This window comes from Chrysemys picta, chromosome 1, assembly GCF_011386835.1.
Source record: "Chrysemys picta bellii isolate R12L10 chromosome 1, ASM1138683v2, whole genome shotgun sequence".
NCBI classification, from domain to species: Eukaryota; Metazoa; Chordata; order Testudines; family Emydidae; genus Chrysemys; species Chrysemys picta.
In genome coordinates, this window is record NC_088791.1 from 237,876,860 (window position 1) to 237,904,560 (window position 27,701).

At 47.0% G+C, this 27,701-nt stretch overlaps 1 protein-coding gene across 7 annotated transcripts in view; it reads right to left on the minus strand.

Annotated features, from left to right (window-relative positions):
- The window catches only part of CHST10 (carbohydrate sulfotransferase 10), a 35,000-nt gene extending 11,904 nt beyond the window's left edge, over positions 1-23,096 (minus strand). The window contains exons 1-3 of one of the 7 annotated variants that reach the window (XM_042840789.2): positions 22,971-23,096; positions 5,345-5,485; positions 528-625 (exon numbers count right to left, since the gene is read on the minus strand). In XM_042840789.2, coding sequence (XP_042696723.1) covers positions 528-625; positions 5,345-5,444 — 198 coding nt within the window. In that variant the 5' untranslated portion in view covers positions 5,445-5,485; positions 22,971-23,096. Of the gene's footprint in view, positions 1-527; positions 626-5,344; positions 5,486-18,462; positions 18,595-22,764 lie in introns of those variants that run through there. The other 6 variants (XM_042840790.2, XM_005283244.5, XM_005283247.5 and 3 more) reach the window with 6 other exon arrangements.
- Positions 23,097-27,701: the final 4,605 nt, after the last annotated feature.

Consider the following 27,701-nt stretch of genomic DNA (forward strand, 5'->3'; position numbering starts at 1 on the left):
GGAACCTGGAGTAGTGGCTGGGTCTGGGTTGCCCTACCGGCTTCTGGGAAAGTGACACAGACTTGGCAGTGGATCAGAAGACTGCCTGAAACAGCTTGTCCAGTGGGACTTTGATACCGCAGAAGGGGAGAAATAAATAGTGACTGGCCGGAGGGCTGAGACATGAAGAGGGAGCATCTTGACTCCAGAGAGAGACCACAGGGCAAGTCACAAAGAGGGAGTAACTTGAGTGGAGAGAAAGAAAAAGAGAGAAACCAGGGGCAAGCAACCAAAGAAGGGTATGTCAGACCAGTTCAGAACTAATCCCCAGGTGTAGCCACAAGGAGGCGCCCCAGCAGTGAGTGAACCCCATGATAACTCCAAGAAGAACTGTATGAAGTTCACCTAACTTTATTCTAAATAAAATGGCCAAATACATATTTCTGGTCCAGCAATTCCTGATACCCTAAAACAAGAGCTTTCTTTCATTAACTCCATATTTTCACACATTTTTCAGCAAACTTAACAATTATCTCAAAAGCAGGCACCTGAAATTCTTCAGGCAAACATTTCTCCTCTGGCACTTGTATCTTTTCAACTTTTGTCATAGCCGTCAGCATTAATGGCTCTTGCTTGACACCATATACTAGATAAGAATGAGAAAGAAGAGAATTATAGAAAAATGGACAATTATTTCTGCATTACAGCCAACTACTGGTATCAATTCTTGAATCAACACACACATTTTAGAGCTTGCTTTAAAATGGGAGGTTATTGAAACAAACATGGCACAATATGGCTCACTAATATTATAGAGGATGTCCTCTTCTGGGATTTTGGTTGCTAAGGGCCAAATTCACCCTTAGTATAATTTCAGTAGAATTACACCAGGGATTAATATTGCCCTATGTCTTTATTAGGCTTTTATTAACATTGCATAAGGAAGAGCAGAGAAACACGTGAATTCATAAATCCAACGCTGTAAAAAAGATTCATCTAGTCATTTCACATATTGTTCGAGTCACTAATGTATGATATTTAAATTATATTCAGTAGACAAATGAGCATAACTATATGGGTTTGACAGCAGGAGATTTTTACTTTCAATAAGCTCAGCTAAGTGTAGCCAAAAAGAAAATTAATCCATCAGTGTTTGCACATCTTAGTATGCAGGTTTGTCCTGTTGTAAATGTCACCGTTCAGGGCAACTGCGCCTGTATTCCTCCCTGTGGTTCATAACGGCACTCACTCCAAGCTCCCAGCTCCTCAGCCGTCACCTCTCTTGGGCCGACATCCACTTCTCTCTCTCTCTCTCCTGACCATGGTTTTTCCAGACTGCACAATTCCCTGCTAACATCATGATATTCCCAGCAAGCTAGACTGCTCAAAAGGCCAATATCTGCACTTTGCTTTCTCTCCAGAGGCTAGAACCCGGATATCATCTGTAGTTATAAGTTAACAACACAATTCTTTTTAAGCAAGCACATATTATTTTTAAGGTGAAAGCATTACATAGAAAACATATTAAAAACAATAAAAAAACCTACACACACACACACACACACACAAAAATCTTATCAGAGGTCACCCTAATTTCAACAAGGGATCTGGTAGGCGTCAATCCTTCAGAACTCAGAACTGGTTTTTCCCCATGGCAACAAGTTTGTGACAGTCTCAGATTCAGACTCAGAACCACCATGACTATTTCAGTCTTTCCTTTATACAGCTTGGAACTTTGATCTTGGCCTCATGTAAAAGGTGATCAGCTCACAATGGCCCACTCCTCAGGGTGTACCTTCAAAAAGCTTTTGAATAACCAAGGGTGGGGAATTTGCATTTACCTTCTCCTAGACCCTGTGCACTCAGAGGAATATTTGGTCCAGGGCAGAAGGAAAAAAATGCCATACTCATAAAATATGGAAAACAAATAATTGATTCAAAGAACAATTGCTAAACAAAATAAATTAAAATAAACAAGCCCCTTGTCAACTGAGTAAAATATTTTTGAGGATAATCCTCACTATGAGTATTAATTGTAAGGGGTTGGGTCATACTAGTTTCCCCCCAGGTTAGCATTCTATATTTTTTTTCTTCTATGAAGACAGTCACTTGTCTCCATTTGGCCTAGTACAAAGATAGGCACCCTCCAGCACTTGTTGCTCCATTCATATGCCCGTAGTGCAAAGTGAAATTTACAAGATCTTTTTACTTTAACTTTACTGTTTGCACAGGGAGCAAAGCAGCAATCTAAAATTGGAGTAAAGAGGAAGTAATCAGATTTTGCCATTTCCCTTCACGGCAGCAGCAAAATGAAATTTAGGGAAACCCTTCAATTTCCTGTCAATTCAACTCTGTTCATACATAGAACAAAGTAGCACAGGAGGGAGAGAGAAGGGGAAGTGAGCAGGAAGATAAATGGGAAAAAAAGGAAGACTGTTCCCTTGTGTTCCCATCTGTTGGCTGTCTTCACCTGGTCTCTTATCTTATACTGCAGTAGCCCCTGCTCCAAAGAGCTTATAGCAGAGGTGGGCAAACTACGGCCCCAGGACCCTCCTGCCTAGCCCCTGAGCTCGTGGCCCGGGAGGCTAGCCCCTGGCCCCTCCTCTGCTGTCCTCCCCCTCCCCCGGTCCTGGGGGGGCTCCTCCGGAGGCGAGAAGCAGGGGTCGGATAGGGGGCGGGGCTGGGCCACACCTGGCTGTTTAGGGAGGCACAGCCTCCCCTAACCAGCCCTCCATACAATTTTGGAAACCAGATGCGGCCCTCAGGCCAAAAAGTTTTCCTGCCCCTGGCTTGCAGTCTTTTTGTTCTATGTTTGTAGTGCTATTGTGTCCTGGTCCATGACTGGAGCTCCTAGACACGACCCACAGTACAAATGATAAATAAATAACAATTGCAAAGATATTGTGGGACACACACCCACACCCACACATGCAAAGCCTTCTCTCAAAAATAATATTCTATTGTAACTTTCAAACAAACAAAGATTCCCAACCCTCTGCCCTATGGCTTAAGATGTCTCCTGCAATAATAATTCATCAAGACAGTATATGGCACTTCATTACGTTACTCTCACATTTTTACAGATGTATAAAAAATACTTGAAAGAGCAAGCCACCTGCAATTTAAGGACAATTATGAATCTCGGTGAGAATTTATTATTGCTGAAACTAGAACAGAAGTCTCTCAACTTCCAAGCTAAGCCATCTAACCTGTCAAGCAGGTTTATTCTTCTTCAAATTAGTTCAGGGGTAAGTAATAGAAAAATTAAGTAGTGGTAGTGAAAACAAGTTATGTAATTTAAGCAGACTGAGGTGGAGGAGGATAAATCAATGCTTGCTAAAGCTTGTAAATCACAGCAGGAGGAGATTAAACAAATGTAAACTACCACTTCTATAAAGACAAGGGGAAGGAAGTCAGTTATTTATTTTTGAGGCTACATGCAGATAAGATAGAAAAATCAAACAGAAGGCAAAGCGAATCATGTCTCACTGGAGACCAGAGTAGAACCCAAAGAATCAATTCAGCTCTAAGGCGCCAATCCTGCAATGAGCTCCTGTAGGCAGACTTCTGAGCTAAACTGCACAGGTGAAGCAGTCTGCCCAAGCACAGGTCATTGCGGGACCCAGGCCCAAGTTGCAAAAACATTAAAAATAAGCCAGAGAGTTGCCTACTTAACCACAGGAACAAATAAAGACCTAAAAAGCTATCCACTGAAAGCAATTTGGACAAAACATACACCTTATGAAAACTGGTTGAGTTAACTCAAACAAATAGTATTTTCTACCTTTAAATTGTCTTGCAAGAGTTGACAGCTTGTCACTTAGGAGGATCAGAATATTTTTTATAAGTAATCAGTATTAAATATTTCCTGACCAAAACAGTTCAGGGCCAAAATTACTCTCCCTCTTTCCCCCATCTTCATTTTGGTAAGTCATACACAAAACTAATGTTTATGATCCCTTTCCAGAAATCTTTAGCTAACAAACACTGTTCTTACAGCTGTCTGCATTCTACATAATATCACTGGGTGGCAGTTACTTAGCACAATAAATAAGGCTCTGATTCTGCAGCGGTATGTACGTATTCTATGTGAATACTCCCAATAAAATCAATAGGGCTAGTCGCAGTGTGTAAAGTTAACTATGTGCTTAAGGCTTTGCAGGACTGGAGCCTAAGGAATTGCATTGGCTTCTGTTCCAATAGCAATACTGGGAGGAAAGGAATCAGCGTCGACCCAAAAAATTGGCAGGGACAAAAAAGAAAAGGGGTGAATGGGTATTCCAAATAAAAGATTAAAAATAAATAATTACATCTGAGTTCTCTTGACATTTCCTGATGGAAAGCTGTGACAACAGCTACAAAGAGTTCACATCTGTAAGCCTTGCTGAATAAGACTGTAGACACTACCAAGCATGCCACTTAAGTGAACTAATTGTGCCTTTATCCATTGACAAGTCATTGAAAAGAACTGAACTGATGACCTTACTCTCCACAGTCATATTTCTTTAAGTGTCTTAAAAAGATACAAGAATAGAATATCTTCTTACATCACACACACACACACACACACACACACACACACACACACACACACACACACACACATCTACACACTCAAAAACACTATCTGCATGTCATGTCAGTGCTTTCATCATACACTCCCTGCAGGTCTGCTTGTTAACAGCAACACATCAGTATACAGAGAATGCGGCATGCTGTGTGTAGTGTCATCAAGTGGCTTAAAACTCCTTATCAGTCTAATACCATCTGGGCTACTTAGGCTAAGCAAAAGCCTATAAGATATTTGTCAATCAAACAGCAGAGGATAAAACAGAAAGTAAGGAGCAAGGCAGGAGAGGTTAGGGTACGTGCACTCCTAATCAAACTTTACACAATGTCTCTTGAATACTATAACTGGAAGGCAAGTATTTAAAATGGTGCAGAAAATAAAGACTCTGGAGTTACTATTTAGTTACTGTGAAATTTCCTTTCTCCCTAATAAGAAACAAAACAATTCAGGGGATTGTTCTGCATTGCTTCAAACAGGCACCATTTGTTTACTGACTAAGATGTTGAAATTGAATTGGTTCAAGAACCTGTTTATTAAAAGGCAGACTTTCAAATCTGGTAGCAATGTTATTTTTTCAGATCTCTATGAACAAGAATGTAAACTGTATAAGTATTAGCATTGTCACTTGCTAGCAATGTATAAAATGCACTGCTCCAATCTCTAATCCTCTAAAATAAACAAAGAGATAACAATGTGTTGGGATCTGCTTTGGGTACAATGATTACACTGCTACTTTTGGACAGAACATTGTTCAATATTCTGTATTATATCAAATTTAATTAAAGGTGAACTTACCATCTGGGTCTTTAAAAGTCAGTGTGATGAACTTGCTAGCAACCATGAACATGAATATCACCCAAAAGCATGCAGCTAACAGCAGCCACTGATGGTGCATGTTGTCAGTTGTGAGCCATATAAAACTTTTGTATCTTCCTGCTTTAAAAAAAAAAAAGTAAAAATTACCACATACAAATATATATTTCTTCTATTTTATAAAACCAGTACTTTGTATAGCAGACATTAAAGTATACATATTATATTTCTGCCTGAAATACAAATACACCTAGCGGATTAAACTTGATAACAATATAGCCTTTAATATACTTAATACTTCTACAGTTATGATATAATTTTATTACTAGTGTTATAGTAGCTGCTTGAGGCTCTAGCCTGGTCAAGGCTGCCATCATGCTAGGGTGCTGTATGAAAGGGTAGTAAAAGAATATCCCTGCCCCAAAGACATGACTATTTTGGGCCCCCATCCTGCAATCAGATCCACATGGCAAGCCCCTTTTCTCTTACAGAGCCCCATCAAAGTCAACAGGGCTCCAGGAAGGTGCAAAGTTTCTCCTGGAGAGATTGCGGGATCAAGTTCTTGGTTTAAAGGCAAAGTACAACAAGCGGTGAACCAAACAGGGATGGGAGAGAGGATGGAGTAACAGTGGTAGGCTACCTATGCATGTAGTTTACAGATATGCTGGGGTAGGAAGGTTGCATGTGGATTTTGTTTAGTTTTGATCAGCAGCTGACATCTTAGCAAAAAAATTCTCTGAAAGGTAGAATGCAATGCTTTTAAAAATAAAAACCAAAAATGATTTAGGATCCCAGACATTAACTGAATACACATTTTCAAAATGTGTGCATTTGTAGGGCGGGATTTTCAAATGGACTCAGCATTGGCCTAACTCTGGTTGGTAAAACTCCCATTGACTTCCATGTGAGCAGCTAGGCCAATGTTGAGTGCTTTTGCAAATCCCACCCATAAAGGTTAAGTCTATACAACTTTTTAAAATTCTAGTTCAATTTCCATTTACCTGCGAAGACCTGAGACTCCTCAGGTGTTGATGTTTCATTGCAAGAATGAAGCAGAAGCTGTATTCCTAACCCTGCTTTCAATATCTGTACTGCCTCAACTGTTACTGGATAAACACAAGACACCCAAGGGCCTGAACTCGGGTATTTGCACTTCACCTCTAAGGGAACTCTTCTCCGTGAAGATAAATATGATAATGAAACTTTGATAGCTCTTAACAAAATGAGGATCTAACATACAAATGTCAAACATTAATATTATTTCACAATGATGTGAGGAGGCTTAGCTAAATAATTAGCTCCCCCACCCCTTCAACCACTGGGGAAACAAAGACCTGACCAAATTCCATCAGAGGGTAATCACGTGCAACTTCCATTCACTTGAATGGGAATTTCAAATTCTTATCCTTGGGATTTTGTACCCTGTTAAGCGAGTTGCCAAAGATGTCATGGTGAGTGAGTGAGAGAGCTGAAGATAGACTAGTTATCTTGATTCCCTGGTCTTTGCTTAGATCATAAGACCACACTATTTATATACTTTAAACAGAATTAAAAAAAAAAAAAACATGTCCTGGATGACAGGTATTGAACAGTTCATTTATCAATTATACATTAGAAACAAGACATCTTTAAAGTATTGTTTCTGGGATTCCATTTGCAGGATTGATAATCAATTACCAATTGATGCCCTTCTCAACTCCTACTTTTCTTATTCCCGCAAAGCTTAAATGACAAAAGTAAATGTATTTCATATTGTTCAGCTGTGTCCCTTTCCTTCCACCTGCTGACCTGCACCATCTCTAACATCCCCAGTGTTGACTGCTTTTCTAGCCAATGTTTCAGAGTAGCAGCCGTGTTAGTCTGTATCCGCAAAAAGAAGAACAGGAGTACTTGTGGCACCTTAGAGACTAACAAATTTATTAGAGCACAAGCTTTCGTGGACTACAGCCCACTTCTTCGGATGCATCCGAAGAAGTGGGCTGTAGTCCACGAAAGCTTATGCTCTAATAAATTTGTTAGTCTCTAAGGTGCCACAAGTCCTCCTGTTCTTCTTTTTTCTAGCCAATGTTTGCCTGACTGCTTCAAGCAAGGCTCATCCAAGAAGGCTTTGCTCCTGTCAGTCATAGTGACAATCACATTCGGTGCCATTCTTTGGAACACATGCAAGTAGAAGAATATACATTTGGGAATTCTGGAACATAAGTATGTGAAATGGATGTGGGGAAAAGGAAGAACTATTGTACTTCCAATTACAAAGAAAAATCCAACAATCTTTTAACTTTTGGAACCAGTGTTCAGAGCCGCTTTTGGAGAATGCATAAGGAAATCTAATCTACCATTAGAAAGATTAATGTGTCTTTAGCACAATTAATTTGATACATTAAAAAGACAGGTTTCAGAGTAGCAGCCGTGTTAGTCTGTATCCGCAAAAAGAAGAACAGGAGGACTTGTGGCATCTTAGAGACTAACAAATTTATTAGAGCATAAGCTTTCGTGGACTACAGCCCACTTCTGCATCCGAAGAAGTGGGCTGTAGTCCACGAAAGCTTATGCTCTAATAAATTTGTTAGTCTCTAAGGTGCCACAAGTCCTCCTGTTCTTCTTTTATTAAAAAGACAGTTTCTCTATTGTTTTAAATATTCACCAGGAACAGACACATTCATAACCATAGTGGATATTGAAACATTAGTACTATTTTTTGCAGTAATGAAAGAGATCAAAGTAAAAACTATCCTACACAACATAAAGTTCTCTTTAAAACAATTGAGCAATGTCATTTTTGTTGGTTAGCTGAATTAGGGCCCAACTCTGCAGTATGATGATTTGTGTGTGGATACCAGGATCTGCTTGTGTGGAATTCAGGGTATGTGGACTCCAGAGCCCTGGCACAAACTGCTCAATGACAATCTTACAGAAGTTTTCAGTTCTCAATGTATCATTTTTAGTTCGGCTGTTGAAAGAGACAGTTTCCTTCATTATCATACTTCAAGAGTTTTCTTCTTAAAAACCATGCTCAGTTACATTCAAGTCAACTATCCTTTGGATTTTTATAGACTCTGTAGAAGATTCATCTCTGCTACCCTCACTGGAGGACAAATACCTTGTCTCCCATTTCTAGGTCAATTCCCATTTTCTAAGCACAAAATTTTCTAAATCAGGCTTTACTCCATTATCAAAAACTGGAGGCCAGAAAGGGCAAGTACTATGATCGGAATTCTAGAGCAAGTTCCACTGAAACAGAATTCGTCCTTTAATATTCATAACATATCTGCTAGGAAGACAAGTTTTGTTATTGTGATGAATATGTGGGTGCTCAATAAGGTTTATTAACCTGTATCCCCAAATGTGATTTATGTATTTGATTTCTAAGATGGGGTATTAGGCTATCAGAGAGGAGCAGATAGTTTCAATGTACTCAGGTCTGCATGGTAGTAGCAGTTGGGTAATTGAACAGCCCAGGGCAAAATACTCCAGTGGAATAAAAACACCACCATAGGCCTCAATTCTGCAATTTCCTCTGCCTGAATGGAGCCCCATTGACATTAACAGGGTGCTGCATGGGTGCAGCAATATACCAAAGCACAGTATATTAAAGGATTGAGGCCACAGTGAGCAACTACCATGTGCCTCCTGCACACCATTAAAATGAAAAGAAGCTTAGATGCTATAGAGATGGAGGCCATGCAGGTACCTAGACAGATATAAACTCTTATGACTACCAAGCAGGAAAGTATTTTATTCCTTTACTGCATTCCATTGTGTCGTGCTGTCTGGAGTGGCTCAAGACTGTGAGTGCCTACGTCAGGGCAGACTGGCAAAAATAGGACAGACACCCCAAAGTGGTGGTATGTTCTATAATTAGATGTCACAATCCTAGTAACAAAGGTGAACTCCTGAATCACTATAACAGTCTTACCACAGAGTCACAAACAGTCCCCTGGGGCTCTCCAGTCTATCTTGCCACCCAGGCAAGCTGGACTTGGTGTTAAAAGGTCACTTGCACCAAACATTCACAAAATATTCAGGTTGCTTCCAGTCCCAAGAGACCAGTCACTTACGCCAGATCATTTTGTATCTTAGCCAATCCTGTAATAAACTAACTAAAGGTTTATTAACTAGGAAAAAGAAATAAGAGAGTTACTTATAGGTTAAAGAAAGCCAACCTATAACACAAATGAGTTGCAATCTAAATCCTAAAAGACAGAGTTGTAGCAATTTTCTTGTGACCTGTTTTATCTTTTACATTTAGTCATTCAGTCTGTGAGACGAGCTCCCTTGCATGTAGCATTTCCAAGGTGTGATAGGGCCATTCACCAATCCTTTGTGTCCCAATATTCATTAATGGCTTGTTTAATCTTGATAGGCCTCTGAATGGGCACGGCGGTGGGGGACATGACAATTTCTGAGCCTGGGTTCACAAGCTCAGAGCAAACTTTTTCCTCTTACGTATTTCCTTATATCATGGATACAGGTCCTCTCTTCAGGGTGTGGGTTATGGATCAGTCTGGATGATAATGCTTAGCTTTCTAAAGTCCACACAAAACTTCATGGTTTGTCTTTTTTAGGTACCACCACAATAAGAGATGTCCAGGGGCTTTTTGACTTAGTAGATAGCATGCTGGTGATGGGGGTATCTACCTCTTCCTGGATCTGTTTCTACATTTCCTTTTTAGCATGACATGCCTTTCTAGGAACAGGGCAGGGCCCTGAAGTTTCAATAGAATGTACAATCCTGTCAGTTAACCCTGGCCAGTTGGAAAATATAGGTTTGTGGTGGTTCAAAAGGGCCAGCATTTCCTGCTTTTGGGATGCATCCAAACTCTTCCCGAACTCAATGCTTTCCAAGGGACTTTCTTCCTTGCTCTCTCTGACCAAATCTATCAAAGGAGCATTAACCATTTCTTCATCAGCACAACAAATCATATTCACTGCCATTTCCCTTTCATGGTAAGTTTTTAATCTACGTTTGCACAGATCCCCTGCCATGCCCTATCATAAGTGACCTCAATTATTCTCTCTATCACCTCCAAAGGTCCTAAACAACAGTCCTGCATTCTGTTTTTCCACACTGGAATCAGCACTAGCACCAAATCACCAATGCAAACGATCTTTCCTCAGCATGCCTATAGTACCAACCCTTCTGTGTCTCCTGACTTTTTTCAAGGTTCTGTTGCACTAAATCCCTCAGAGCCTGTACATTCTCCTTAAAACAAGCGACATACTCCCCCTACAGGCTGTCCTGTTTCCTCTGTCTTGCACTCCCAAGAGCCTTGAATAAAAGCTAGGGATCCCCTCACTGCCTCCCAAACAGCATATCAAAGGGGACAAATCCAGTAGATTCTTGGGGAATATTTCTGTACCTGTATAGCAAATATGGGAGTAACACATCCCAGTCATTCTCGCGCCTCCTGACATACATTTTTAGCATAGCTTTTAAAGTTCCATTAAATCTTCCCACTAGACCATTGATTTCTGTATGATAGGAATCTAACAGCTGCTCCCTCACTCCACATAACTGTTTAAAGACTACAGACATGAAGTTTGCACCACAGCCTGTCAAGATCTCTCCAGGAAAACCTACTCTGCTAAAAATAGTGAATAAAGCTGTAATCACTGTTTCAGCTTCTATATTAGATAGTGCTGTGGCTTCAGGGTACCTGGTGGTGGAATCCACCACAAGTATATGGCCATGTCAACACTACAAACTTATGTCAACTTAAGTTATGTTGACATACAGCGGCTGCAGTTATTACATCACTTGTACATGTACATACTTGGTTCCTTGTGTCAGTGGTACACATCCTCACCAGGAGCACTTGTATCCATGCTGACTGCAGTGCACCCTGGGTAGGTATCCCACTGTGCAACTCACTACCATCCAGTGCAGTCTTTTAGGAAGTTGTCGCAAGGACAGATGAGGGCCGAAATGAGTCGCACAGGGGCGACTGCGAGCAGAGGGTCCACTTTCCATAATGCAGAGTCTCCATCCCATAGTTTCATCTGCAACCATAATTTTTAACCCTTCTTTTCAAAGTCCCACAAACCCATGCATCCTCTCTCACTGTCCGCCATCTCTGACAGAAGCATGGAGCCTGCACCGCTCTCGCAATTGTGATGAGAGCTGCGAGCACAATGCACCTAATACTGCAGTATTTGCATAGCTGCAAGAGGAGCCGCAGGGAAAATGACAGTTCCTTGGAGGCTAGATTGCTGTGGACATAGAAAGAAACAATTCAAGATTGTTGGTGACATTCACAGAGCAGCTGCAGATGGTAGAGTGCCCGTTCTGTTGCCTGAGAAACAAGCACTGACTGGCGGGATGGCATCGTCATGCAGGTTTGGGATGACAAGCAGTGGCTGCAGAACTTACAGATGTACAAAGCCACACTCCTGGATTTGTGTGCTGAACTTGGCCGAGCTGTATTGATAGCAGAAAAGCAAGTGGTGATTGCACTGTGGGAACGTGCAATGCCAGACTGCTACCGGTCAGTCAGTATTCAGACTCAATTTGGAGTCGGGAAATCCACTGCAGGGTCCACTGTCATGCAAGTCTGCAGAGCCATTAATCATCTCCTGCTATGCTATGTGACTCTTGGCAATGCATTGGACATAATGGATGACTTTTCAGCAATGAGGTTCCCAAACTGTGGAGGGGCAATAAATGGCACACATATTCTTATTTTGGCACCAGACCACCTTACCACAGAGTACATCAACAGAAAGGGTTACTTTTCTATGGTTATGCAAGCACTGGTGGATCATCAGAATGTTTTACCAATATCAATGTGGGCTGGTCACGGGAGGTGCATGACACATGCATCTTTAAGAACACAGGACTGTTCAGAAAGCTGCAAGCAGGGACTTTCTTCCCGACTGGCAGATTATCATTGGGAATGTTGAAATGCTATTAATGATCCTGGGTGACCCAGCCTATCCTTTCTCTCATGGCTCATTAAGCCATACACCAGCCACCTCAATAGCACCAATGAGAGCTTCAACTATAGACTCAGCAGGTGCCGGATGACAGTTAAATGTGCTTTTGGTTGTCTGAAGGGTCGCTGGCATTCGTCTACTTACAAGATTGGACCTCAGTGAGAAAAATATCCAAATGGTTTATAGCTGCTTGCTGTGTCCTGCATAATATCTGGCAAGCAAAATGGGAAAAGTTTCTGCTGGGATGGCGGTGGAGTGGTTGTCAGCTGAATTTGAACAGCCAGGGAAAAGGCTATTAGAAAAGCTCAATGCAGAGCTAGATGGCTCAGGAAGGCTTTGAAAGACCATTTTAATAGTGAGCCAGAGTAGTGTGTGTTGTTGTAGTGTGCTGTACCTGGCCTTGCTCTTTTGCAGCCTGGTATGAATTGTGTGGTGATTGCTGTGTATGTAGGAATATAACAGTGTCAATGCAGCTATTAATGTTTGTGAATGATGTTATGAGTTGACATATTGTTGACATGAGTTGATGTTCTGATGTTATGAGTGAAACTGCAGTAACAGGTAACTGACCGCTGTCAGACCTACTCAGCATCAGCCAGCCAGCATATGGTGTGAACTAATAAAGATGAATTTTCTTTAAAAAAAATATAATTATATTCTGTAACATGAAGTAGGCAATAAACATTCAAAACTTAATAAAATTTAAAAACTCATTGGACTGCTGTGGAGTCAAAAATAGGTCATGCCTTGCTGCACGGCTGGATCCCCCAGTCACCTGTCCCTCATATTCCTCCTACACTTCCTTGTCCACTTTCTCCTCCTCACTGTTCATGGCAGGGGCCTCTGACATTGGAGTCCTTGGAAGTATCCACAGTGCTTGGGGATGGAAGGAGAGGGTGACAGATGTGTCTGCCAAGTAAGGCTTGTAAAAGTGACAGGTCTGCAGCTTGGCACTGAATCGATTCCTGGCCTCCCTGCAACAGCTCCTTGGATTTTATGCGGCACTGCTGCTGGCACCTGTTGTAGCCCTTCTCCTGAGCAATCTGCTCATAGATATTCACATTTCTATGGCTGGTCCATAAGCTGTGCCTGCACAGCCTCTTTTCCCCACAGGCCCAGGAGAGAACTGCTAGGTGTGCTCGCCAAGCCAGGCAGCCAGGAAAAGGAATTTCCAAAATTTGTGGGGCTTTAAAGGGGAGGGGCAGCTTTCTATCTGCCTGACCAGAGGAATTCACAACGGTGACCAGAGCCATCAGTGTGGGGCATTGTGGGACAGCTCTGGAGTCCAGTAACAGTTTACGTAAGCATAGGGTGACCAGACAGCACGTGTGAAAAATTGGGATGGGGATGGAGGGTAATAGGTGCCTATATAAAATAAAGCCACGACTATCAGGACTGTCCCTATAAAATTGGGATATCTGGCACCCTACATAAGTAGTACAGTGTCTACACTCTGACTGCATTGATCTAACTACATCATCTGTGACTCTACACTGCTCAGGGAGGTGGTGTTATTAAATCAGTGTAGTGGGGCGCTTATGTTGGCGGGAGCCAAATTTAACTGAAGACATGTCCACAGTTAGGTCCATGTAAGCCGCCTTGTGTCAACCTAACCATGTAGTGTAGACTAGGCCTATATTTTTCCATTCCTGGAAAATTTACTGAGGGGACCCACAATATCCACCGACACTCTGGCAAACACCTATTTAATAATGGGCAGAGGTTGCAACAGCGCTTTGCAGGGTCCCTTCAACCTCTAATGCTTCTGACATAAGGCACAACTCTTGCAGTATCTGTCTCAAACAGCTGAGGCCAATAGAAATTCTTTTTAAGCCTGCCACAGATTCTCTCCACTCTTAAGCATCCTGCAAATGGACAATCATAAGCTAATTGGAACAATTCTCTCCTGTACTTCTCAAGCACCTCAGCAGGACTGTCTCTTTCTCCCTGTGGGAGCCTGTCTATACAACAAACCTCTGACAAAAAAAATCTACCTTCTCCTTCCTCAACCGGGGAATTATTCCCAGCTGCAACCCTCTCCTGGTCCAGAGAACGGTCATCTTGTTGAGCCTTCACCAATTCCTTTTGAGCCTCACTTAAATTTAGAGCAGACTCTGGGTTTACCATGGTGCCGGGCTCAGAGTCAGAAGGGGCCCCGGCCAGCTGAAGCGGCCAGGAAAGCTGCCCCCGCCCCTGCTCTGCCTCTTCCCACCCCTGCTCCGCCCGAGCCCCGCCCACACTCCACCCCTTCCCCTGAGCTATGCCCCAGGGGACTGCAGAAGGGGTCGGGCATGCCCTGCACTCACGGGGCGGCGGAAAGTGGAGCGACCCGGCTCCAGCCCGCTCCGCGCCACCGATGAATGCTGGAGGGCGTTTCCCCCCTGCCTCCCAAGTCCCAAGGCTGGGATCCAGGGGAGCAGAGTGGAGTGGGCTGGGTCACTCCACTTCCCACCGCCCCATGAGTGCGGGGTCGGGCCTGCCCTGCAATCACCGGGTGGCAGAAAGTGGAGCGACCCGGCCCCAGCCCGCTCCGCTGGCTCATGCTGGGGGGCAGTTTCCCCCCTGCACCCCCAAGCCTGGGAAGGTGATGGAGTGGTGGGGAAGGGGCATGGGATGGGGAAGAAAAGGGGATCGGGGAAGCGGGGGCAGGGGGGAAGCTGGAGCCCAGCATGCGTCATCCCCTTGGCAGAAGCTGGGGGCCCCCTGTTAAGCAGGCCCATCAAACCCTCACCCTGACAAGCCCTGCCTCCCCTGCATCTGTACCACCCCACTGAGCCCCCCCAGACACCTTAGACACCTTCCCCACTGAGCCCCAACCACCTTCACCTGGATCCCCTGCAGAATCCCATTGCCCCTGCACCTGGAACCCCACAATGAGCTTCTGTGCATCCAGATCTCCCACTGAGCCACCTGCACCCAGATTGCCCTACAGAAAACCCTTTTACCCCCACCTGGCTCCACCCACACTATGTCCCCCTGCACTTGGATCCTGCTGCCAGGCTGAGCCTGCTCACCCACACCTGGTGCGCCTGGCACAGGGGGGCAGGGCCCCAGGGTGTTTCTGGGACAGGCTTGGCCTTGGACTGTGTCAGGGTCGGGTGCAGCCTCACTGCCGAGTCCCTGTCCCGGGGTGGGGTGAGGAATGGCTGCAGGGTAAACGCCCATCTCCATGCAATCAGTGGCCTGTGTTCCCCACTGCCATGTTAGAGCCTTCACGTTTATTTATTGACAAATAAAATTTGCAGAATTTTAAAATAATGTGCGCAGAATTTTTAATTTTTTGGTGCAGAATTCCCTCAGGAATATGGGGTGCTGTGCAGCTGTGATGGTGGGACTCTGAGGAAGGTGGTGGGCAGCTTTATGGGTGGGGGGCGCTGGGTGAGCGGTGTGGTGTGCAAGGTGCTGTGCAGTTGTGATGGGAGGCCAACGGGGAAGGTCTCTGGGAGGGGTGGGGGCTGGGCATAGAGATCTGTGGTGGTGGTCTCTGGGCGAGTGGGCGCTGGGCATAAGGGTGAGGCAATGGGGAGGGAGGTGATGTGGTGCGGGCCCACCCTCAAGGGGAAGGGGCATGCTGGCAGCACAGGGCTGGGCAGGCCAGTGTGCGTCTGGCAGCTGCAGGTTCGTAAACAGTGCTCTCCTGCTGGGCTGCGCAGAGCGGGGCTGCTCCCGCCGCGCTGTGCCTCATTGCCCCCAGCCCGCCCTTCACTCTGGAGACTGACCATCCCGCCCCCCTGCACCTTGCCCCACGGGGGCCCACAAATATGTTTGGCGCCGGGCCCACAAAAAGTTAATTCGGCCCTGGTCACTCTGGCACAGCAGAAGAATTCTCACACAATTCCTCTGAAGCCAAGACATTACTCTCAATAGACAAAGGATTGAGGATATTCTTCCCTCTCCCTCACAGCATTCCCTGCTGTCCACAGACAAAGCAGGTGACTCAGAGCCACACTCTCTCTGGCTGCACGTTAGAACATGAACCTGCTTAGACATGGCTAAAATGTTATTACCTATTAAAATATCAGCAGGCAGCAAATTTCTGACCCTTAAAATCCTCCCACTCAAGGGAGATCTTAACCAGAGCCACAGTTCTCTGACTGTTTATTTAAATATATATTTAAACTCTTATCAGGGAGTCTGGCTTCTTCTCTTACCAAACTCTCCTTCACCAAAGTGCCTTGGGACGCTGTATCTCTCCAGCCTACAATCTATGCCAGGGGTCTCAAACTCAAATGACCACGAGGGCCACATGACGACTAGTACATTGGCCCAAGGGCCGTATTTACTGAAACCTCCCCCCGCCCGCCACCCTCGGCCCCACCCCCTCTCCACCCCTTCCATGAGGCCCCGCCCCTGCCCCGCCTCTTCCCACCCCTTCCCTGCCCCCATTCCAACCCCTTCTCCGAAATCCCCACCCCAACTCCACCCCCTTCCTGCCCCCAGGGGGTGCAGGAGGGGTGTGGGGTGTGGCAGGGGCTCAGGGGTGCAGCAGGGGATCAGGGCAGGGGGTTGGGGTGCAAGAGCAGTGTGGAGTGTGGCGGGGGTTCAGGGCAGGGGGTCGGGGTGTAGGGTGCAGCAGGGGGCTCAGGGCAGGGGGTCAGGGTGCAGGAGGGGTGCGGGGTGTGGCAGGGATTCAGGGCAGGGGGTCGGGGTGCAGCAGGGGGCTCACGGCAGGGGGTCAGGGTGCGGCAGGGGACTCAGGGCAGGGGGTCGGGGTGCAGAAGGGGTGCGGGGTGCAGCAGGGGTGTCAGGGCAGGGAGAAAGGGTGCAGGAGGGGTGCGGGGTGCAGCAGGGGGCTCAGGGCAGGGGGTCGGGGTGCAGGGGGTGCAGTGTGCGGCAGGGGGCTCAGGGCAGGGGGTTCGGCTGCAGGGGAGGTTCAGGGGGCGGGCTCCGGCCCGATGCGCACCGGGGGCAGGGCAGGCTCCTTGCCTGCCGGCCCTGCCCCCACGCTGGGAAGCGGCCAAAACCTGGGGGAGGGGAGGCGCAGGGGTGTGTGTGGCTGTTGCTTCAGGCACCGCCCCCAGCAGCTCCCATTGGCCGGGAATGGGGAACCGCGGCCAATGGGAGCTGCTGGGTGCGGTGTCTGAAGCAACAGCCACACACCCCTGGGCCCCTCCTCCCCCAGGTTTTGGCTGCTTCCCGGCGCGGGGGAAGGGCAGGCAGGCAGGGAGCCTGCCCTGCCCTGCCCCCGGTGCGCGTCGCGCGGGAGCCGCTCTAGGTAAACGCTGGGGGAAAGCGGGGGGGGGCCAAGAGGAGCTCGCTGGCTGCAGAAAATAACCCCGCGGGCCGCGTGTTTGAGACCCCTGATCTATGCCATTCACTCTAGCATTCTTAGTAAGCTCTTCACTACCTTCCCAAGACAGAGCTCTAACACTGTTCACTGTGCTATGCACTTCCTCTGCTGTTCCCTCTGGGGCCACGGTAGTAGCATTGGGGGTACAGGTCATAGGGTGACCTTAACTTTGGGGCAATTTGGCTTTATATGGCCAAGAGATCTGCAGTGACGGCAGACTACCTGCCTGCCTTTAGGGCAAGGGATTTTAAAACCTAGGATCCCTTGAGGTGTTTTTTTCTTTTTAATCAAAGTTGAGATTAGGTTTATTCCTAGACCCGTTTTTTCTCTTAACCTGGGGAACAGAGAGATTACCCTTCCCCTGAGGTTTGCACACCCCATGAGTCCTCGATTCAGTATATTCATCAACAATTTCTGCTGCCTCCAAAACAATGGAAGGTTTTTTTCCTCCCACAGATGGCTGCTTTTATCTCATCGTTCATCATTCACAACAGTTCTTGCACCATCATTTCAAACAGTTTTTCATAGTTACCTTTAGGCTCCCCTTTATCCATTTTTTCATAAAATTACACATTTTATGCACATATTCAACATGCATGATACTGTCAGACATTTTAAGATTTCTACACTTCAATCAATAGGACTCAAGGGTAATCTTAAACCTTTTCAAAACATTCTCTTTAAATTTCTTATACACCTTTAGTATCACTTTGCTCCATATCATTAAAAACTTGTCCTGCCTTCCCTGTAATCTAGTCAAAAGGACTGGCAATCCCTTATCCTCTGGAATCTTGTGGATCCCAGTCTGTCAAAGGTGAACATCAGTCTCTTGAGTGGGCTTTCTCCCATTCCCCAGTGCTTTGGGTGGGGTACTCACTGGCTGAGGCTGCTGCTTTTGCTGCTCCAGTACTTTGAGCTGCAACGTGTGAGCTTCCATCTGTTTCTGGTGTGCTCTCTCCTTAGCTTGTAGCTGTTCCATGCATCTGCGGTGAGCTTCCTCCCCAAGTTCAGCATTGGCTTTGCATCTTTCGTAGACTCTCTCTTCCACCTCCCCAGTTTCTTCCTTTCCCTTGATCTGGAGTTCCACCATCAGTACCTGGTACTCACATTCTTCCTGGGCTGCCTGGTGCTTCAGCTGAACCAGTTCCATGCAGCGGTCTCTGTGGCAACTGGAATGGGGGGTACTCAGACCCTGCTCCTTAGTCAAAAAGTCTATGAGTGCAGCTCTCAGTTCCTCATCTGAGGCTTTCTTTTTGAGATATTCCCCTATTTTTTGCATAATTTTTCAATGTTGTTTATTTCAAGACCCTCTTACTGCGATTCACTCATTGTGACTAATCTTAAATACTTAAAAACTCTCAATATAAAATTTAAACTTTTAATAGCACTGGGGTTATGAGCTATAAACCCAATTAACCTGCGGCATGTGAATTCTGCCAAGACTACGCTAATTGTCACGCTGTCTGGAATGACTCACGACTGTGAGTGTCAACCTCAGGACAGACTGTCAAAAACAAGGCAGACATCTCAAACTGGTGGTGTGTTCTATACTTAGACTTCACCAACCCAGTAACAAATGTGAACTCCTGGATCACTACAACAGCCTTACCATGGAGTATAACATAGTCCCATTAGGCTCTCCAGTCTATCTTACCACCCAGGCAAGCTGGTAAATGGTCATTTACACCAAAAATCACAAAATATTCAGGTTGCTTCCAGTCCCAAAAGACCAGTCACTTACCCCAGATCAATTGGTACCCTAGATCTTACTCAAAGACAACGCCTGTAGCCAATTCTGTAACAAACTAACTAAAGGTTTATTAACTAGGAAAAAGAAATAAGAGTTATTTACAGGTTAAAGCAAGCCAACATACACACAAATGAGTTGCAACCTAAATCCGAAGAGAGACAGAGTGATAGTGATCTGTCAATTCAAGATGTCTCTTTCAGGGCAAACCAAGGGATAAACCTTGGGGATCTCCTGCCTCAGTTTAGAGTTTCTGGCCCTGAGAGAGTTCAAACAGCAAAGAGATGGAAAATCTTCTTGTGACTCCCCATTTTATCTTTTATATTTAGTCTTCAGGTCTATGAGATGAGCTGCCTTATACTTAGCATTTCCAAGGTGTGATAGGGACATTCACCAATCCTTTGTGTCACAATGTTCGTTAATAGCTCGTTTAATCTTGATAGGCCTCCTGAATGGGTGGAGGGGACAATTCCCATGCCTGGGTTCAAAAGTTCAGAGCAAACATTTTCCAAGTTATAAAGCAAAACTTACATATTTCCTTATAGCGTGGAACACAGCATTACAAGTGAGATTAATGCATGCAGCAATTTACAAGCATTTCATAGAGACTAAACACTAAATACATTCTTATAAGACTAATACCTATTTTGAACAAAACTAACATACAGTGAGCCAGTTTGGTTCCAGCTATGAATTTGTCAGTTCTTAGTTAATCTCTATGGCCTTGGCATTTGGTTTAACAGCATCACACATAGATTCCCAGATTTATGTCTACCCACCCTTTTAGAGCTCTCTCACCTATTCTTGTAAAGGGAAGAAAACTCACAAAGCTCCGCAGATTTCCTTCATTTTGCTTGCTAGACGAGTCTCTACTATGGAGTATACCTCTCATTTCTGACAGTGCCCCTTGACTGTCAGCAAGAGAACTGAATGTACTCACACTACTTTTAACCTCCCAGCATTCTTTATAGAACTAGTACGCATGGAAAAACTCTCCCACCATGCATTTTAATCTCAATTACGCACTCATGAGAAGTTACAGATATTCAGGATCTTTTTGCTTTGGATCCCTTCTTTGGAGATGGGCTCACTCTCTCTCTCTCACCAAAATGTTATAAGGGAACCAACCCACAGAAAAAAGGAGACATGAATTTCAAATAAGGAACTTGAAGAAGAGCTCTGTGTGGTTAGGGTGACCAGACCACAAATGTGAAAAATCGAGACGGGGTGGAGGGTAACAGGAGCCTATCTAAGAAAAAGATCCAAAAATCGGGAATGTCCCTGTAAAATCAGGACTTCTGGTCACCCTATGTGTGGTTCAAAAGCTTGTCTCTCTCACCAACAGAAGTTGGTCCAATAAAAGATATTCCATCACCCACCTTGTTTCTCAAATAAGGGAGTATAAGTGATCTCCTGGATTCTACCCTTTTTTAGAAATCCTCATTCTCCCTGACTGTCCTATGCATTGCACGTGTCTAAGGGTAGGTCTACACTAAGGCTACATCTACACTACAGCCAGATTGATGCTCCGGCGATCGATGTACCGGGGGTCAATTTAGTGGGTCTAGTGAAGACCCACCAAATCGACTGCAAATAGCTCTCCAGTCAATCCTGGTACTCCACCCGCAATGAGAAAAGTAAGGTAAGACGACAGGAGAGTGTCTCCCATCAACCCAGCGTGGTGTAGACACCACAGTAAGTTGACCTAAGCTTAACTAAGCCATAACTTAGTTCCACTTACTGCAGTAGTGTAGACATAGCCTAAAAACGCTACATCGCCGCAGGCCGCTAGAGCACTTAAATGAAAATGCTCCTACACCAGGCATGGGCAAACTTTTTGGCCCAACAGCCACATCTGGGTGGAGAAATTGCATGCAGGGCCATGAATGTAGGGCTGGGGACAGGGGTTGGGGTGCAGGAGGGAGTGTGGGGTGTGAGAGCGGGTGCGGTGTGCAGGAAGGGGCTCAGGGCAAGGGGTTGGGGTGCAGCAGGGGACTCAGGGCAGGGGGTTGGGGGCTCAGGGCAGGGGGCTGGGGTGCAGGAGGGGGCTCAGGGCAGGGGGTTGGGGTGCAGAGTGCAGGCGGAGTTCAGGATGTGGGCTCCAGCCCGGTAGCGGCGCACAGCGGGACTAAGGCAGGGTCCCTGCCTGCCCTGGCCCTGCACCGCTCCCGGAAGAGGCCAGCACGTCCAGCAGTGGCTCCTGGGGGTGGGGTGGGGCAGGCGGCTCCGCTGCCCTCACCTATGGGTACCACCCCTGAAGCTTCCATTGGCTGCGGATCACCGTTCCTGGCCAATGGGAGCTGTGGGGTGCGGTGCCTGCAGGCAAGAGTAGGGCATGGAGCCCTCTGCTTTCCCCCCCTCCAGGGGCCACAGGGATGTGGTGCCGGCTGCTTCCGGGAGCGGGGCTGGGGCCAGCACCAAGGCAGGCAGGGAGCCTGCTTTAGCCCGGCTGCGCCACAGGGCTGACAATCCCACGGGCCGGACTGAACGCCCTGGCGGGCTGGATCCAGCCCGCAGGCCGTAGTTTGCCCTCCCCTGTCCTACACCCACAGGAAAGAGATCTCCTATCGGCGTAGTAAAGCCACCTTCCTACAAGTCAGTAGCTATGTCAATGGGAGAAACTCTCCCGCCAACATAACACTGTCTACACGGGGGGTGGGTTGGTATAACTACATCACTCTGGGGTGCAGATTTGTTACACCCCAAGCCGGACAGTTATACTGACATAGCTCTGTAGTGCAGACCTGACCTGAGTTAGGCTACGTCTACACTATGGACCTTACAACGGCATAGCATGGTGCTGTAAGAGAGATGCTCTCCCACCGACATAGTGCTGTCCACACTGGTGCTTTTGTCGGTGAAACTTATATCTGTCAGGAAGGGGGAAGGGGGTTCACAACCCTGACTGACAAAAGTTTTACCAGCAAAAGTGCTAGTGTGGACATAGCACTACAGCAGCCTGCAGGCTGTAGTGTTTTTAGTGTAGATGTACCCTTGCTCCCTGGACTTTGCTGGGTTTCAAAAGCCCCATGCGTGGCTCTGGACGCTGGGCTGAGAAGTGCCAGTGGGTTATTGGTCTTTAGTACCTAGGAGTTTTGCGTTAATCCAGGGGTGGGGTTTGTTTGTTTTTTTTCAATCCCTCATCATCCAACGCCCCGGGAGGCTGGAGGGGCCAAGTCGGAAGCCCAGCCACAACTCCGGCCCTAACGGGCGATGGGACCATCTGCCCCGGCTGCGGCATCCAAGCCGCCGGCCCCAACCCCGCACAGGGGCTGCAGGGACAAGTCTCCGGCGGAGAAGCCAGGAGCGGCGCAGCATCCCGCCCTGCTCGCCGACCCCGCAGCCAGGCCTCCCCCTGCCCCGGCGGGCTCGGCAGCGCCTCCGCGGGGTGGGCGCTGCGCCCGGAGCCCCGCCAGCCGCGTCCCCACCTACCGGGCCCTGCAGCGCCGCTCACCGCAGCCTCGGTCTCCCCCGGCGGGGTGGCAGCTCTGCGGCCTCCCTCACTCGGCGGCGCAGGCGGCCGGGGGAAGCGGCTCTGGCGGCTGCATCGCTCCCCCCCGTCTCCTCCCGCTATCGGGCGGCGGCTCCGCCTCACCCCGGCTCAGCGGATGCCCGGCCCGGCTGCCTCCTCCACATACCGCCGGGCCCCGCGGAGCTCGCTTCCCGCCTCCTCGGGGAGGAGAGGCCGGTCCGGCCCCGCAGGCGGCCCCCGCCGCGCTGGAGCAGCCCCTCTCCCGGCGGGGGCGGAGGCAGCGGGGCTCAGGCCAGACCCCCACCTCCAAGGCGCAGCAGCGCCTCCCCAGGCGGCATCTCCAGCCAGCTCCCTCCCGGGGCCTGGCTCTGTCCCCAAGGAGGGAGGCGACACCAGCACAGCCCCCACCCAAGGGCAGGCTCTAGGTTTTTTGCCGCCCCCCCCCTTTTTTGGGGGGGCTTTTACACGTTTGCACTTTGCATTGGTTTTGTTTTGTTTTGTTTTTGATTGTTTAAAATAAAAAAAAATGAAAACAGAGAATTTGTAGTTAGTGAAATAAAACAATTTCCCTCCCCCCTCCCCCTATTGCAGGTGGACTTTCTAACAAGAGTCTGAGTACTGCTGGGTCTGGCTATGTGTTGGCTTGTGGACAACACAGTTAGTATTGGGCGGGATAGCCCTGTTTAAGGCCCCCAATGAGCTAGCCTCGCCTATGCCCAGCGCTACCCCACCCACCCCGCCACCCGGCTCCTCCCCAGGCTAGGCGCAGGGGGAGGGTGGTAACCTGGGCAATGCGCTTCACTCTGCTCACCTGCATCATAGAAGGCGTCCAGCACCGCCATCTCCCCGAAGTCCAGCTCCCTGAAGTTGACCATGGTGAGCTGGGCTCCCTGCGCCTCACAGGCTCGCACCAGGCAGTGCAGCGCCCCAGCCTCGGCTTTCAGGCTGTCGTTCAGCACATACACCGCCCGCAGGGAGCGCTGCCTTGGGGCTGGGACACTGCCTTCCCCTCCCAGCCCCGCCGCCACTGCCTTGGTCCCGGACTGCTGCTCCACTTCTCCGCTGAGGAAATGCTGCCGCTGCTGCTCTGCTGCGGCGTCCCTGCTGCCCTCCATGGTGCCCGCCCGCCGCCCTGCACTCAGGGCTGGTCTAGGTTTTTTTCAAAAAAAAAAAAGGATGGCTGGAATGCCGCCCCTGGAAATGTGCCACCCCAAGCACATGCTTGCTTTGCTGGTGCCTAGAGCTGGTCCTGCCCCACCCCAGAGCCGCCACCTGCCTCCCTCCCTGGGGAGCGCACTCCTTGGCAGGGGAAGCTCCAGGCACGCACCAAGCTTGTGCCTGGGGCGGCAAGTCGCAGGGGGCGGCCTGCCGGTCACCATGAGGGTGGCAGTGAGGCAGCCTTCGACGGCATGCCTGCGGGAGGTCCGCCGGACCCGCGGCTTCAGCGGCAATTCGGCGGCGGGTACCCCGAAGCCATGGGACCAGCGGACCTCCCACAGGCATGCTGCCGAATCCGCGTTACCAGTGGACCTCCCGCAGGCATGCTGCCGAAGGCTGCCTCACTGCCGTGCTTGGGGCGGCAAAATACATAGAGCCGCCTCTGCTCCTTAGGCACTCGCGGGGAGGCATCCTAAGGCTGGGCTTCAAGACCCACTGGGGTTTGAGGGTAGCTGAGGATGTGGCCGGGGATCTTGTTTCAGTGAGATCTTCTAATTGCAGTCCTTTTCGTTTAAATCCCCACATTCAAATGGTCCCAGGCTGCCCAACCTGGTTAGTATTTATCTAATAATAAAATCATAACCAATGTCTTATAAAGCCCCAGTCCTGCACCCTACCCTGCGCCCCTGGACACCCATTTCCATAGGATTATGGACCAGTTCAGGAATCTGCCCATGGATCACATTGAAGAATCCAGGCCTGAGTTCAGGGCTGCTAATTCTCACCAGTTTATTGTGAGTCTGACAATATTTGTTAGAGCCCAGCTGCTGGAGTCACCCCCTGATTACATGAGACTCTCAGCATTCTCTCTTAGTATGTTTCTAGCCCTCCCAGTTGCAGAGAAAAGTTTGAAACTGTGATCTTGTGCCCCAAAGACACTCAAAAGTCATGTAAAACAACCCCACATTTATTACATTTTAAGATCTCATGATTTTAAATTACTCTTTTTTTGGGGGGGGGGGGGGGAATACTTGGGATTGGCAATCAATCTAATAAGACATGGTTCCCAAACTGTACTCCACAGTGCCCTTGCTAGGAGAATGACTCAGAGAACTAAGCATAGTGAGACTGAGATGCTGGGAAAGGAGGACGGTATGTGAGACAAGTTCTTTCTTATGAAGTGGCCAAACAGAATTTTTAAAAATTTGGAAAACCCCTGCTATACAAATTATTAGAGTGCATGGGCATGTGTGGTATGAAAACATAGATGATAATTATTAATGTTTGAAGACATAAATTGAGATTTTCAAAGACATCTTAAAGGATTTAGCCAGACAATTCCCATTAATTTCAGGGGTACTTCTGTGGCTATATCCACCAGTATACACTGAAAATGTCCACCACAATCTTATAAAAAATATAAAGAAAAAAATTACAATCTAGAAAGACAAAAACAGATTAAAGTCTCAGTTATGCAAGAGTTCAGTGTAGCCAGACACTGTGCCTCCACAGAACCCTACTGAAGTCATTGGGGCTCTGCCCAGGGATAGGAGTCCTCCTCCACAAAGTTCACTGCAGGACTCACATTTTAATAGACTCCTACTCCACTGACATCAATGGGGTACTGTGAGAGTGCAGGACTCTGCCTACCGGGATCACCTTACAGGATCAGGGCTAGAGTGATTTGTTCCAGACAAAGGTTCAGATTCAGAGAGAATAGAGCTGTAAAGAGGTTTTCAAAGCTGCCTACAGGATTTGGATGTCCAATTCCCAATAAAATCAATGGAAGTTAAGTCTCTAAATCCCATAGAAGGCTTTGAAAAAGTCAGCCATAAATTACGTGTTAGTAGGTGAGTTCAGACTGGTGTAATTTCTACTGTGATGGAGCAAAAGAAAGTATAGATTAGAGCAGGGCAAGCCCACTTTAGCTTAAACCTATTACCTAGTTCTGTTATTTCTGCTACACCCTTTCAAGTCTCTCATCATATGGATTAAACCAATTTAGGGAGTTTGAGTCCAAGATTCACTCACAGTCACTAACTTGTAATGTGTATCATCTCTTATTTGAAGCCCCAGGAAGTAGTACTTAGTGTACTAACTTAAATGGTTTCTTCCCTCACTAGTTAGCCAGAAGGCAACACCCCTGTCTGTTAGATGAGGATTTAGTCACTATAATCCATGCCTTTTCAGGCTTTGACTATTGTAATGTAATGCGCTATATTAGAGGCTGACCAAAAAGGCCACATGGAAACTGTAGCTGGTGCAGATGCTGTACCCAGCTTACTAAGCAGATCAGGCCAATGAAAGTACATCACATCAGTGCCTCATATGCTACCTTGATTATAGTTAACTATACAGTGGAAAATTCGTTTAAAAGGAGCTAGTCTTCATCATTGTGACCTAGTGGCTAGAGTAGTGAACCAGGATTCAGGAGACCTGCGTTCTATTCCAGGCTTTTCCACTTAGCTGCTGGATGATGACTTTAGGCAAGTCACTTTACCTCTTTGTAACTCCATTTCCCCTTCTAGAAAATGGAGATGATGATACTCCTTTGCAAATTGCTTTGAGATCTACTGATGGAAATCACTATATCTAGGTATTACTATTTTTTTTATCTACAAAACCTTGTATGAACTAGGACCCAACTACCTTGGAAGTTACTTTTCTCTTCAGGCAATGAGAATGGCAACTGCAACTACATGGCCACTAAACTTAACAGTCATGGGCCACAGGCAACTTTACTGATAAAGAGCTTGTGGCTGTGGAACCTGTTTCTGCCAGTTACCAGGCTGGACCCAAGTACTTTGAGCTTCTGAATATACTGCTATAGGCATATGTATAATAACTGAATCCAATACACAACCAACATATTCAAACTGAGCAGGTGAGAGGCTATGTATTCTCTATGTGGTCATGAAAGGATCTGAGGAAGTTGAAAAAAATGGTTGTAGGCAGATTCAAATTTGGATTAAACAATTGCTGGGCCATGCGAACACAAACCTCGGCTACCCTCTTCTTAGTGCATGTGTAACCCACACAACTAGCCCATCCTCAAATTAACAATAAAAAGGTATAGACTTCTCATTCTTTTACTCATAGGAGAGGAGGTAGATGTACAACAAACAGAGGTAGAGTTGTTATGTGCTTTTCATTCCCCTGTGGAGTTAGCCAAGGGTAGGGTGGTGTTATGGGATTGGGAACAGTTTGTTTATGTACATAGGGATGTCCCTGTATCTTCCTGAGAGATCTTGATGAAACTTTCATGGAGATAATCTCCAATCCTCTCCCAAAGGTTTCTAGGGATGGCTGCCTTATTTCTTCCCCACGATAGGATACTTTCCCCCATCACTCTGTGATGAGTTTGGCTGGCACCAGTCCAGTAAACAGGCTAGCAGCAGAGGGGCCCAGGTGGCTTTGGGACACCAGTTACATGTGTGTTCTCTGTGTCTCTTTCACTCTCAGGAATTAGATCAGCCAAAACCACTACCGCCTGTGGAAAATAGTGTCAATATTCAGTGCCGTTGCTCTATATTCATACCTATGGAATAGGGACCCAAATGTTATTGTTTCATGCAACCAAAATTCTTCCCCCACCCCCTCACCACAGGTGTGCCATACTCACCATGGCTGGGGCTGGAGAGTGATGCTGAGCAGAAGCGCTCTAGAGCTGAATTGTCAATAAGCATGTCTTATTAAAAGTGTTTGTGGGAATGAGGGAAGGAAGTTTTGAAATGTTTCT